Source organism: Heloderma suspectum, chromosome 2 (assembly GCF_057233095.1).
Source record: "Heloderma suspectum isolate Gila_16-S chromosome 2, 16-S_ref, whole genome shotgun sequence".
In the NCBI taxonomy this organism is placed as follows: domain Eukaryota; kingdom Metazoa; phylum Chordata; class Lepidosauria; order Squamata; family Helodermatidae; genus Heloderma; species Heloderma suspectum.
Window position 1 is genome coordinate 263,062,468 of NC_139459.1, and position 15,139 is coordinate 263,077,606.

The 15,139-nt window shown below is 43.3% G+C and overlaps 1 protein-coding gene across 1 annotated transcript in view; it reads right to left on the reverse strand.

The window, feature by feature from the left end:
• Nucleotides 1-3,609: 3,609 nt before the first annotated feature.
• KLHL3 (kelch like family member 3) overlaps nucleotides 3,610-15,139 on the reverse strand; it is a 59,876-nt gene continuing 48,346 nt past the window's right edge. The window contains exons 9-15 of the mRNA XM_084839007.1: nucleotides 14,241-14,358; nucleotides 12,691-12,888; nucleotides 11,860-11,961; nucleotides 9,088-9,216; nucleotides 6,956-7,096; nucleotides 5,347-5,490; nucleotides 3,610-4,939 (exon numbers count right to left, since the gene is read on the reverse strand). Coding sequence (XP_084695133.1) covers nucleotides 4,911-4,939; nucleotides 5,347-5,490; nucleotides 6,956-7,096; nucleotides 9,088-9,216; nucleotides 11,860-11,961; nucleotides 12,691-12,888; nucleotides 14,241-14,358 — 861 coding nt within the window. The 3' untranslated portion in view covers nucleotides 3,610-4,910. The remainder of the gene's footprint in view (nucleotides 4,940-5,346; nucleotides 5,491-6,955; nucleotides 7,097-9,087; nucleotides 9,217-11,859; nucleotides 11,962-12,690; nucleotides 12,889-14,240; nucleotides 14,359-15,139) is intronic.

A 15,139-nucleotide genomic window follows, 5' to 3' on the forward strand; every position in this document is an offset into this window, starting at 1 on the left:
TTCAAAGTATTGGAGCAGTGAAAAGAGGTCCATTTCAAAAGTCTGCAAAAACACAGCATTGTAGTTCTGAATTCACTTGTCGCTAATGGGCAATATCCGCCAATTGTGTTGCACCAGCAGGACCCACTGCTGGCACCACAGGAAGCTAGTTCTTCCTAGAGCAACCCCGGAAATGAGCCAAAATTCTCGTTTCAGAATGGGACAGGTGAGCAGAGCTCCCTTCGGCAAGCTCCACTGACCTGTTCTGTTCCCAGAAATGAGTGTTTCAGCTCATTCCTGGTTGCTTTAGGGTCCCACTGGCACATGGGCAGTGTTGGATACTGCCCAATGCTTTGCGTGATGATCCAGAGGAATATGTCAGTAGAAGCTGGTAGCTCCAATTTCAGGGGGCTGTGAATCCATTCTGGGTTTCAGTCAGAACCAGCCAGAACTCCAAAGGAGCTATCCAAGGTACTAATTTTTGGATAGGGTTCAGCACTTTGGATAGATCCTTTAGAGTTCTGGCTGGTTCTGACTAAAACCCAGAATGGACTTACAGCCCCATCAAAATGTCCACCTAAAAAGCTGGCTGAAACCCTCACATTTCTCCTTAAATTTCCCAAGTTTGAAATATAGGTTGCAGATATGCTACAAGAGCATTTTGAATGGGAAACTTGGGATGGGGGGATACCACATGCATGCTAGTAAAAGTTTCCCTTTGATGTCATTCTGAATTAAACTCAAGGATTTAAAAGTGCACTTGGGCGGCTTCCAAAAAGGGCTGTGTTTGCGAGCACATGTGAAACACAGGCAGTCCTTTGAAGACGCTTTTAGGCTTTTTTATTTGTATCCCAGACTTATAGAAAGCCGTCTTATTGCAGCCAAACAAGCCAGCTTTTTGATAAGAGGTTCCCCAGGAATTTCATCAACGAATATCTGTAGATAAATGTATTTCAGAAATCATTAATGTAGTGTTCCAAAGAAACTTAAAGGATTTAAAGGACAACAAAACCTAGAACAATTATTACTTCTGACTTTGTCTTTACATTTCGCTTCGGAGCACATTCTGTTCAGACATGAGAGCAAGTGAGAAATGCAACAATCTTGGTGCACCGTTTGTGCTGACCAAAAAGCCAAACACACCCCAACATTAAAAAAAAACTATTAAAAAAAAATCCAGCAATTTGTGATGTTATTAATCATGGAGGTAACAGTCTACTGTTAATTAACATTGAGTCTGGCATTGTCTTTTTCACAAGGTCAAGAGAAACCAAACGATTTTCCTCTCTTTTTTCATGCAAAAATATACAAGCCATCGTATACAAATGGCTGATGAGTACTGGGCCCATGGTGTAAGGATTAGACACTAATCATAATGCCACCAAAATCAAAGGAGATCCAAGAATCCTTAAGAATTATCTTATAAAAATAGCAACATTAAAATTTGCTAGCTCTAAAGCTATATTTTCAAGCCCTATAAAAAGGCAATCTTTGAAAGGATCTGGCTCAGATGCTCAGAATCGGCACAGTACAAATATTAAAAATGAACACATAATGTAAGGTATTTCATAAGCGCTTTAAAGGGGCTATTGCAGCCGGTTGTTGTGTAGCAATTATTAATATTGCATAGCTGAAAAATGAGGTCACTTGACTCGCATTAACCCTGCATGTTTACACATGGAAGGAGTGACATATACCATTTGCCAGAGATAAGTGGCTCTTAGCCAAGACCAAAGCCATTAATAAGTATTCTGATTGTTTATGAACAGCCAGTATACTACACAGTCTTTGTCATTTTTCCAGGTGTTATATGAGAACATATGTGACATTTTAGAATAGAGCTAAGCCAGGTTAGCCCAAAAATATACTGGCCATCAATTGGGAAATATGACTGGCATACATCTTTGGTGGTGAAGGAAACAGAGAAGTCCATTCATTTTCAGTGTATGTGCATCTGTGATAACATCTGCATAATCAAATGAGGTGAGGATGCTTAACTGATTTCTCAGTTAATAATGGGGGAGGGGGGTCATTTTATTTAAATGGCTTTGAGTAGTCTACACATTGTATTCTCCATGTGAAGGTCACTAGAAGTATCCTCCACCTGCTGAATGATCCACATCTACTAGAGATTAAGAATGGAATCCTATACATGTCTACTCAAAAGTCAACCCAACTGAGCTCAATTGGGCTTACTCCCAGATGAGTAGGTATAGGATTTTAGCCCTAGAGAGTACTGGGTAAAATCCAATGGTTTCCACCCACCAGCAGAGTGGACATTGAATGGATTCTACCTCCTCCCTGCAGCCTGCCGTGCACCCACAAAATCTATTCCAGAGGGTTGGGAGATCCTCTGTAGCAGATATGGGGAGCACAGGAGTGCAGAGGGGAGAGCGCAAGGGGACGTCCCATTGTATGAGTGGAAGTGGGTTTGTGCAACATTGGATGTTGCCAACTGCTATTTATAGAGAAATTTCACACTACTTCCAAACATTCCTAGCAGCGGAGTGGAGACTCTTCACATGAGAGCAGTATGAAATTACTCTGGAAAACCCATCACACTAGCATATTCTATTGGCACTGCAGTAGAGGGCACTTAAGCTAGTGCTCCGTCAATGCTGTAAGCAGAGCAGCAGCATCGGATACTGCCCTAGAGCTCCAGCACGGAGACTGGAGGCTGTATGTAGCAAACCAGCATTCTCCACAGAGAAAGTATAAGTCATAACGAGGTCCTTGCAAGAGATTCCCCACCCCAACTCCAGAAACAATTCATTAGTGGCAGGCTGCATTGGCAGAAAACATAAAGGGCCGAACACATGTAGAAATTGCCATATTTCTCTTTTTAAAACACACAAATGTTGAGCAGGCAATAATCAGGCCCCTGCTCATATCTGTGTTAAAGAGCAATCGTGATTTCTCTACGTGCATTCCTCAATTGTATTTTGTCTATGTGCATTCCTCAATTGTATTTTGATAGTACAGTATCTGTGCCAGAGTACAAAAAGTATTATAATTCTCAGTAGCACTGAGGCTTTAAGGAAATTGTTGTTTTGTTTTTAAATCTAATTAATAGATGAAAGCTCTGGTTACAGATAATCCAGCCTTGCCTTCTTAACACTTGTTGAAATGCAAGTTCAGTCGTATTTACTGCTTCACTGTTGATATTTGAAAAATGTGTTAAGTGACAGAAAAACTATTTGTGTGAGAAATAAATTGAAGGCGCAATCCTACGCATGTTTGGACAGAAAAAAGTCACACAACATTTGTACGTCTTGTTGTCCAACTAAACATGCATATGATTGCGCCCTAAGGTTCTTTTTAAAAAACACACACCTGTAAATGTATGCAGTAAGAGGGTGAGGGAGAAAAAAAGTGAATATCTTCCTATTCATTTTTCCACTGAAGTTCTGGTTGGCAGTATATATGCTAGAAGCACTGGAAGTTACAAGTATACACATTTTCTAGGAACAAAATTATTTTGAGTCTGATGATGGTTTTGAACATGAAAGAAAACATAAGGTTTTTAGATATGCCTTAAGCCGTTTAGTTGGACTTGGCTTTCTCTATTTTCAAAACTCAGTTCTCTTTCCTATTTAGAATAAATGTTTAAGACTTCAAGTAGCTTCTTTACACAGATATAATAATGAAAATGTGAAGAACATTAGAAGTTAGAGGTTAAGAAAAATAGGTAGAACAATTAAGCAACCGTTCAGTGGAAGCATTAAGACACTTACAGGTTTTAAATATCATCTTGGATAACTGATGATGTTTGACCAAATGTATGAGAGGTATATGCAGGGATGGGTGGAACCCAGTCCATTCTAATCTAAGCTTTGCTAGGATTTACTGGATTATTTTTCCAGATAGCCTGCTGGCCATCAGGTTATTCTGAAGTCCCATTTGCTCAAATAGGCTTGCTCAAAGTTCTCTCAACCATTGCTCATTACAACATCATCACCCCATGCCAATCGTGCCTGATGTGGCTTTCAAAGCTTGGGTGGAATTCCAAATCCACCACTGAATTCCAGGGTTGGGGGGGGGGGGGATTTGGCAGCAACCATGGTCGATGATTTCAAAGTGCACTCTTGCATGGCACCTAAGTGTCCTTGCAAAAGAGGTGTGGGTGCAGCTCAGATTTTCTGAATTGTTGGCAGTAGCCAAGGACACAGTATTATGACTTCCTTTTCCTTGAGCAGAATTCATTTTGAAATAGCAACAAGCCCTTCCAGAACGCTACATTTCAGTGGGGTTATTCGTCTTTGGGTAGTTGGAATATGCTTTCACCCTAGAGCAAGACACTGCTCATCTGATCCCAGATATGATCAATAGAATTCTATGACTAAGATGACAGTCATACAGTGCATACCTCCAGTGCCCTGAATCACACATCTACAGTAGTCAACTAGTATATGTCCACATAATGGAGACAATACGCTGTGTGAGCTAGAGTTCCCAGTCTATTTCTTCTGGACTGTTTTCAGGTCAGGTTCTTTTCATGGGTCTTTCCAAATTCCAGTCTCAGTAGTAGATTTGTCTAACACGTGTGATAATAGGAAATGCTTTCTGGAACAGAGAGTGTGTATGCAACTTCAGTAGTGAAGTACTCCAAAATACTGTTTCTCCCAGTTACATGCCACAGAGAAACATGTCCTCTCTTGAGAAATTCACTTCAAACTCAGTCCTGGCTGTACATAAAACAGCTGATGGCACCCAACTAAACCACCCAAGCAACACCTTATTTCTGGAACATGTTCACAGCAGGGTTTTCACACTGATGCACTGCCATCGCCAAGCAGAGATTGATGGTCTTCGCATATGCTTGTCACGCTAGCAGTGCAACACTAGTGTGGCAGTTAAGATATCCGTATCTTCCAAAATCCACCAAGCCAGACAGATATTATGCCTCGCCTTTGCATTCCCATGAATTTGTGTCACAATGGTTTATGGATCACAGCTACGCCTGCAAGGGAAGAGAAGAACACATGTACATTCAATAATGTCTGTGCAAATGGACTTCGGGATAAACCTTTTACCTGTACTGGAGCTTAGAGAATGCCCAAGAACCTAAGACTTGGGTAGCTAACACTTCTCCAGGTAGAGGCTCGTTTTCCTGTAACAGCTACACAACAGGCAGAATTTCAACAGATCCATCTTTTCCCCACATGGGGAAGCAGCATCTGTTGGTTTTCTGCCGCTTGTAAAGCAGGTTGTTAAAGGCCTAGGATCCTTTCAGGAGTGAGATTTCACTCATAGGTTCTGTCAGGTAAAATAGTTGGCAGCCCTGCCAAAAGCCACAGCAGCAACTTAGGGAATATAGAATAATCTGGCCCGTCATTCTGTTCCCACCTGGTTCAATTTACCACTTACCTGCATAACTTCTTCCAGTGCTCATATTGGTTGGTAATAATGTCCATTTATCAGTGACAGGATTATAGTATTCTACAGATGCCAAATTGCAAGAACCATCATCTCCTCCAACCACATAGAGAAGCCCGTTCACTGCACACACCCCTAGGATGAAAATATGCTATTTAGGTCTTCACAGTTCTAGCATTATGGTCGGATGCACTCTTCAGCTCACTCAAAATAAAGTATGCGCTAAGGACACTTACATCTGTACTGACATTATGTTACTTGTTGTTTTAAAAAAATCGTTAAATTTTCATGAGCTGTTCTTATGGCAAGATGAAGGGGGCACTTTTTGCATAATTTAGGAGTATGCAAAGTATTACCCTATTTTGTTAATTTTTGTTTTTAAAAACTTCATTTCATAATACATTAGAATCACATTCATTTCATGAATTACATTCACGGGTGGGTTTTTTTAAATAATTTTTTTTGCCGCTGCACGCCCACAGGAGGACACCATTCTACCCCAACACACCCTGAATGCTCTGGAACAACGAGACATCCAAAGCATTCTTGGAAAATGACATGGTTGCCATCAGGAGGTCGCACCAAGAGGACCTCCACTTCTGGAGAGAGGTAAATCTACCCCTAACCCCAAATGAATGACAAATGGGTAAGGAACTCCACACGCTCTGCATGCAGAAGGTCCGAAGTTCAGTCCCCAGTATCTCCAGGTAGGACAGGGAAAAACTCCTGCCTGAAACCCTAGACAGCTGCTGCCAATCAGTGTAGACTAGAGCTTGGCAACTTGTGGCCCTCCAGATGTTCTGCCCTGCAACTCCCATCATCCCTCACCATTAGCTATGCTGGCTAGGGCTGAGGGGAAGCACAGGCTAAAACATCTGGAGGGCCACAAGTTGCCCACCTCTGGCGTAGACAATACTGAGCCAGATGGACCAATAGTATGACCGGGTACAGGGCAACTTCACAAATCCTTCCGAACTCGGCCATCTAGCACAATCCTATGGGGATAGTCGGCCACCTCTGAATTCAGAGGCGGCCAACTCTCGAATCCAGGGTGGGCAGAGAGCAGAGGGGATCTTCTCCTTCGTGCTCCAGCCATCCTGAATTTGTGGCTAGACAGCCCATTTCGGGAGGGGGGACAGACAGACGGCACATAGGAAGCATTGTAACAGCAGCCTATGGAGGGAGGGGGCAGGGAGGCAGTTTTCTGGGAACTGAGCTCACAGCACTGGCTCTGGGCTCAGTTCCCAGAAAATGGAAAATTTTGTGGTTGTCTAGCCACTGTCTAGCATCTGGCATCTGGTACAGAACATGATTTCCAGGGTCTCTGTTTTTGTTTTAAGAACATATTTCTGTCTCTCATGGTTGCACAGAGAACATTTGACTGTTTGTTTGTTTGTTTAGGGTGCAGTCCTATGCATGTTTAGACAGAAAAAAAAGTCCTACAACTCCCAGCACTCCCCAGCATGCTGGCTAGGGAATGCTGGAGTTGTAGGAGTTTGTTCTGTCTAAATGTCCATAGGATTGCACCTTAAAAGTATTTTTAAACGGCGAAAGATCTGTGCGATCTGAAGAGAAACCAGAGTATAAATGAAATAAATACCTGCATTTCTCCTACACATATTCATATCTGCCACTTGTTTCCAACTATTTGTTCCAGGGTCATACACTTCCACACTTTTCCTCACCAAAGGACCATCATGTCCTCCAGTCGCATACAGCTGCCCACTCAGCACACCAACACCTGCAAAGCAGAGCATTTATCAGAGCTTTACAATGCCCTCATCATAAGTCTAAGCTACATATTCAGTACAGAAATTCTCTTCCATCCCTACCTTAGGAACTCCTGCATTGAGATGGCTCATGGAATGGACAAAAGGGTCCTAATGTTAGACTCATGGAATGGACAAACGCCCCCAAACAACCATTCATAGCCTTAAACTAGCACCGGGACAAAACCCTATAAAGACTGCTTGCTGATCTAGAATTTGAGAACAGTATTGCTGTAGCAGTGCTGCAAGAGTTACTACACTGCAAGACTATAACACTACCCTTTAAGAGTTACAAGACAGACCAGGGGTGTCAAACTTGTTAGGGTGTGGGGACCAGATGGTCTCTCTGGCCATTCTCATGGGGTGGATGACATCAGGAGGTTGAGACTCCACCCCTGGAGCCCCTCCCCTTGCTGACATCATCTGGCCTTGGTCCCCACCCATTTTTCTTTTCCCTGTGCAGAGAGAGACGGAGCTCCATGCCTCTCTCTGCATGGAGAAAAGGACTCAGCCGACCCTTGGAGGAGCAGCTGGCTTTCTTGGCGTGTGGCACACAGATGTCCTCAGCTGGCACTTAGAGGAGTGGCTTCTGCAAGCATGAGTGGAGTTGCCAGCTTCGTGAGCTGCTCGTCCTCCCAACTGGGAAGATGAGTGGTGCACAAAGCTGAATCACCACTGTTGGGAGAGTGAGCAGTGGGGTAAGGGGAATCTCTGCTGTTCTCTCTGATCAAGATAAGCGGTGCATGAAGCCGGCGATTCAACCAGCACTTCCATGCCACCTGTCATCCTAGCTGGGAAGGGGAGTGGCATGCAGGGGAATCACTGCTGTTATCTCCAATCGCTTATTTGAGGTAACAGTAGGGATTCCTCCAGGGGGTCGGGCTTTGAGCCCTTGAGGATTCTGCGAGCTGGATGGGAAACATTTGCAGGCCAGATTAGGCCTACAGGCCAGGGGTTCCTCATTGCGGGGATAGACCAGTAAATACTGTGCCTGCCCATTGGCCAACTAGAGAATACACCTTAGTAATCCATCTCACTAGATGTGCCACTGAAAGGAAAGGTCATCAATAAGAACTGGGTAATGCAAAGGCGGTCTTGAATGTGAAAATCTCACACACAAAGCCAAATGTATGCTTACTTCTATGTTTGTCAGTCATGTTTCAAAGGGAATTTATGAAAGGGAGTTGCATAGGCTGTAGCTGCTAATACCATCTGCACAACTTCCTCCTTCAGATGTGCTAATAATAGCCACCAGCTGGACCTAGAACTGACCATACATTCAGCTGGGTGTGTCAGATTGTCACATCTGGAGCTACTCTGAGATAGTTTCTCCCTCCATCTGTAATCAAGACAAAGAAATAACTCCATTTTGCTTCATAACTTGCTATTCAAAGTTATTTTCAACTTTTCCCTTACACTACATTTTCAAGTCTTGTATTGGTCTCACGCCAGTGTTTAGCCTTACATACAGTACAGGCTACCTACACTGGGCTGGATTCTTGGCAACCCATCTCTGAGAAGACACAGTGCTTGGCACCAGGAAAGCAACGACATGAATCCAATTTTTTTCAGAAGCATGTCTGAAACTCTTAAAATAAATTGAAGGACTGTTCAGAGATTTGGCTATGGCAAAAAACCACACACACACAGGGCACCCTGCCTCTGCTGGTCCCGTTGCACTCAAATGAGTGACTGCTTGCACAGCAGGCCTTTTGCACTTCTGAAAATAACCCCGAAAGCAAGCAAAAACCTTCATTTCTTGATTGCGACAGATCTGCAGTGCTCTCTTCTGTGAGCTCCGCTGACCTGCCCTGTTCTGGAAACAAGCGCTCCTGCTCATTTCTGGGGTTATTTTTAGAAACGCAAAAGCCCCATTGCGTGCGCAATCACTCCTGCAAGCACCAGGGCAAAATCGGAAACCAGCCAATAAGGGTGAAAAAGCTGACATCTGAAAATAAAATACCTGCACCACTTCGCCGAGTACTCATATCCGACACGTAAGCCCACTCATTTGTAGCTGGATTATACTGCTCTACAGTACTGAGGCACTGACGTGATGCTCCATCATAACCACCAACAGCATACAGCTTACCTAGAAGGAATGATTATGCAGACCAATCAGAAAAGAATGAGTGCAGAGTGGCACTATCATATTTTACTACCAAGGCTTTATATTTGCTGATTTGTATCATATAATTTATGGAGAAAGCCCGCAACATGTTTGGTAGGTGTCAGTATTTATAGTATGTTTCAGTGAACCGTTATCACTGAATAACGGTTCACTGAATCATTCAGTGAACCATTATAGATCCCTTGGTGGAATCTGAAGAACAATTTAGCTGGGGCATATTTATCTAAAGATAGCTGGGATAATTCCTCTGTGGGAACAGAGACGTGGGAGTGGGGAATTACGAAGTGAACAAAGATTCCCACATTCCTGGTGTGGGTGCAGCTTGCACATCTTCTCATCTGGGGAGAGGTGAAAGATCTATCCTTTCATCACAAGGTGGAGATTTAATCATAGGAAGGCCAATAGCTTGTGCTTCCTGTTCTTGTCACATTACTGAAACATCTGTAAATTGCTCACAGACTTGTTTAAATTTTGAATCATGCCTCATTTCAATAGGCATCAGTGAATCCAGTCTAGGGCAGGGGAGAGCAACTTGGCCGTCCAGATGTTTTGGCTGACATCTCCCATTGGCCCTAGCCAGAATAGTCAAGTGTGAGGGATCATGGGAGTTGTAGGCCAAAACACCTGGAGGACCACAAGTTGCCCATCCTTGGCCTGCACAGTGTTGGAAGTGTGCGGGATTGATGTTCCAGAAACACTCCTATTACACTGTGTTTTTATAAACAACTTTTGTTTAGAACATAGAAATCAGCAGCTTTGTGGGTGATGCACACTTAAATTATTATTTGGCATTTGCAACATACTGACTGATGCAGATGAACCAGTCTAGGATTTTGTCCCTCCACCAATCTTGTTTTTTGTCAGCCCAGATGGTGAAATATAAGTGACACTTTCTAGCACAATAGGGAATAGAATATTCAAAACTGAACAACTAAGCATACAGTCAGGGCCAGAAATATTGCAACAAGCATAACTGTTTCGGCAGTTGGCCGCTGTACACCACCAACATCATTTCAAACTTAAGGATCGCCTTTAATACCTGGATGAAAATCCTTCGCAGTCAATAACTGCCTGAAGTCTGGAACCCACGGACGTGACCAAATGCCGAGTTCCCTCCCTCGAGATACTTTGCCAGGCCTTTACTGCAGCTGCCTTCAGCTGCTGCTTGTCTGTGGGTCTTTCTGCCTTCAGTCTTGTCTTCAGTAAGTGAAAAGCATGCTCTATTGGGTTGAGATCAGGTGACGGACTTGGCCATTGAAGAACATCCCACTTCTTTGCCTGGAGAAACTCTTGGGTAGCTTTTGCTGTATGTTTCGGGTCATTATCCATCTGCAATATGAAGCGGCGTCCTATCAGTTTGGCAGCATTTGGCTGAATCTGAGCAGAAAATATAGCCCTATACACTTCAGAATTCATCCTGCTGCTTTTATCAGAAGTCAGGTCATCAATAAACACCAGTGACCCGGCTCCATTGGCAGCCATACATGCCCATGCCATAACACTGCCTCCACCATGTTTGACAGATGATGTGGTATGCTTTGGATCATGAGCTGTTCCTTTCCTTCTCCATACCTTTCTCTTCCCATCATTCTGGTACAAGTGAATCTTGGTTTCAGCAGTCCAAAGGATCTTATTCCAGAACTGGGCAGGCTTCTTTAGCTGTTTGCTGGCAAAGGCTAATCTGGCCTGTCTGTTCTTGAGCGTTACCAGTGGTTTGCACCTTGTTGTGAAGCCTCTGTATTTACATTCATAAAGCCGTTCCTTAACTGTAGATGTTGACAATGACATGCCTACCTCCTCAAGAGCGTTCTTGACCTGGCTAGATGTTGTGAAAGGGTTCCTCTTCACCGTGAGCAGAATTCTGCAGTCATCCACTTTAGTTGTCTTCTGTGGTCTTCCAGGCCTTTTGCTGTTGCTGAGCTTGTCAGTTACTTCCTTCTTTTTCAGGATGTTCCAAACTGTTGTGTTGGCCACTCCCAATGTTTTTGCTATCTCTCTGATGGGTTTATTTTGTTTCCTCAGCCTCCTTCACTATCATGGACACCTCTTTGGACCTCATGTTGAGACTTCCAGTGAACAGCTACCAAATGCAAATGTCACACTCAGAACCACCTCCAGGCCTTTTATCCGCTTGACTGGTCATGGGGTACCCAGGAAACAGGCCACACCTGGCCATGCAGCTGCTTGTCAGCCATTGTTCCATTACTTATGAGCCACTAATGATGGGGGCGTGTGTATGCCACTGGCTGTACTTCCTGAATGGTTAGTGCCCCACTTTTGTCACACCCCTTGTATTACAGCTGAAAGTCCTGAGTTCGCTCCCATCTGGGTGTGTCTCCTTTCAACTTCAATGTGGTGGTGTACAGAGGCCAACTGCCAAAACAGTTATCCTTGTTCCAATATTTCTGGCCCTGACTGTATCTCTCATCTCAGTCACTACTGTGCTTAGCCTGCTACAGTTCAGGGCGGGGATTTATTTACAGAACGCCCTGTGTCACCTGACAACTGTAACTACTTAAATGTCATGTCTTAAATAATGTTTGTGGTTAGCATGTCACACTTGCTGACGCTGTTGTGACTGAAATGACACTTTGCTGTTCTTACCCTCCACAACTCCAACTCCAACACTGCTCCTTCTTGTGTTCATAGGTGCTACAAAAAACCACTCATTTGTTTTATAGTTATAGGCCTCCACAGATGCCAGACCTGTTTTGAAAACAACATAAAAATGTTTTCTACTTCCACAGCTTAGCAGAGTATAGTGCCTTCTTTGTCAAAGGTGCCATCTTGTCTTAACAGTCATTTCACTTCCAGGCAAAAAGGGGAAGAAAGCAGGTTGAGAGGACATCAGTAGCCAAGAAGCTTCCTGTCAGGGCATTAAAGCCATCCTAGCCTGGTCTGTGGCCCATACTAATATGCTTGCAATGAGAATCTACACCTTGGCATAGCATCCCAGCATTTGTCACTTACGATTATTCAACAGTTGATTTTAAAAGCACTATTTGATAAATAAACAGCGAAAAGAAGTTCAAGATGCATTTTTTTGGAATGTTACTCATTTACTTCTAAAGACATTGTAAAGGAAAGTGTTTTCTTGGGTGACTTCTCCAGTTAGCCTTCTCTTTGGACAAGCAAACATGTACCATGCTTACAAAATGTAACAACACTTTAACTGAAAGGTGTCCTTTGCAGCAAAATGTGCCCTTTGCCATACAAATAGTCTCACTACATACATCTCCTCAAGAGATTACAATTAAAATAAGGCAGGATGTAAGAAGTAGGATGTACAGAGTGCCAAAGGCGGTTTTTATAGAACAGGGAGGTTTGAAATTGACAGTGGCAGGAGAACTGATTTCAGAGGAACTGTAAAGTGTTTAAGAACAAAGACATGAACAACATTCACCCATTGGCTTTTGCCTTTGTTCAGGAACCTACCTGTACTTCCATCAAATCCACCAACAGCATAGAGAAGCTCATTAAGCACAGCTGCCCCTAAAGTGCTTCGTCTTTCTTGCATGCTAGCTATTGACGTCCACTGGTCTTTCACTCCATCGTATACATCTACTGTTCGGACTCGCAAAGAGCCATTAAAACCTCCCACAGCATAGACTTTTCCAGTCATGAACACTACCCCTGTTAAAAACAAATTGGAGGAGAGAAAGGCTTTAGGCAGATCATGCCTGCAGCATCGTGCTTTAAAAAAATTCCTAGCAGAACTTCCTATGTTACAGCAGCCACATGAAGGCCACCAAGAAGCATTCCAGTATGGTGGCAGGTCTTTGTGGAAGCCATAATGTCTGAATGCTGCTTACTGCATGGATCGGGCCCTATCGCTAGGTGAAACTTCATGCCAGCACTGCACATCTCTGACAGTTTCTGGCACTGACATGGAATCTCTATATGCAATAGGTCCAATCCATGGGAAGAGCGAGCTTTCCAAACGCTACAGCCTTCAACATGGAGCCAATGCCATATAGAAGTATTTCACAGCAGCTTTTATCAGCCAATGCACACATTACTCAAAGGAAAGCCCAGGTTTGCCACCAGTTTTTTCCCAAGCCTTCATATCTCTAAACCAATGCCTACTCCCTGACGAGTTCTCAGCTGTATGTGTAAGTGTTTGCAATCATATGTTTGTTTGTTGTGCTCCTGCTATAGATGTTTAGGTGTACACACACAAAAATGTAGTATGTGAAGTGACTCCCAGTGGCTGCTTGGAATATATGGAATGGGCAACTAAAATGATCAAGGGGCTGGATCAACTCCTCTATGAGGAAAGGTTACAACATCTGGGATTGTTTAGCTCAGAGAAAAGGTGAGTGAGGGGAGACATGATAGAGGTGTACAAAATTATGTATGGTGTGGAGAAAGTGGATAGGGAGACATTTTTCTCCCTCCCTCATAATACTAGAACCCAATGGGGGTCATCCCACGAAGCTGATTAGTGGGAGATTCAGGACAGATAGAAGAAAGGACTTCTTCACACCACGCATTGTTAAGCTATGGAATTTGCTACAACAGACATAGTGATGGCCACCCATTTGATTGGCTTTAAAACGGGGTTGGACAAATCAGGGAGGAAAAGGCTATCAATGGCTACTAATCCTGATGGCTCTATATTAGCTCCAGTATCAGAGGCAGTGTGCCTATGTACACCAGTTGCTGGAGAACATGGGTGGGAGCGTGGTGTTGCACTCACATCATGCTTGTGGGTTTCCCGTGAGCAGCTGGTTGGCCACTGTGTGAACAGAATGCTGGACGAGATGGACCCTTGGTCTGATCCAGCAGGGCTCGTCTTATATTTTTATATTCCATTTTTATGAAAAGGTCTGCAGATAGCACGTGTTAGCAGAGAACAGCTAAATTCTAACTATCACTAAAGCTTTATGGTTTTGTGTTATGTAGTCTAAACATAATAATCCAGCAATCTAACAGAAGATATAAAAAGCACCCTGATTCTGAGATTCTGACTGAGGCCAGAATACCTGCTCTACATCGCCGGGAAGGAAGCTCAGCAACTTGATCCCATCGTTCCTCCTCAAAGTCATAACACTCCACACTCCGAATGGCTTTGGGTGCTTGCCCACCAACTACAATCATTACCTTGGTGAGAGAGGAAGAAAAAGTTACAGGAAAAAGGGAACCCCATGTGATCAGAGTATTTTCAACAGAAAAAAAAAAATCCTTGATCTTATTTGGGGCCTCCAATGGTAACAATCAGCAGAATAAGAACTCAGCTCGAAGGAAAATACATTTTACTTTAGAAGCATGGGGATTTTCCATCTACATGATGTAACCCTTAGGGGAATAGGCAGGAAGTTATTGGATGAAATACTAATCATAGCCTTTGGCCAAAGCCTAGGCAGTCTAGCTTTCATAGATTAACCAACTTTCTTCACAAATGGTAATCAGATCCCAGAAAGCTACATTAAAATAATAAAAACATGTGAGAACAGCCTAGAAGGATATGTGAAGGTTTTAGGAATAGACACACTGATGGTGCTTAAGATGAGGACAGACTAGTTTTAACATAGGGGGATTCGAATGAAGCCAAGATAATTGGGGGGGGATCACCATTTAATAGGTCTTGCAATTGTTTATATTCCGTTTCATGTATGTGTAAACCTAGCTGCATTCAAAATGGCAAAGGTTTCAAAACTCATGCATATTCTAAAACACAGTGCCCCTTTTTCAGATTGGTTGCTTTGGGCACCTACTAAGTGAAGACACTCGTGATCATCCATTACCCCAATAGCTAGCATCTCTAAGCTGGGAAACAGTAGCAAATAATAATGACAAGCTGTGGGAGAAATTGTATCCTCCCCTTTTTGCTTCCCTTACACCATTTAGGTCACACACAATGTCCCTGATTGGTATTCTCCAT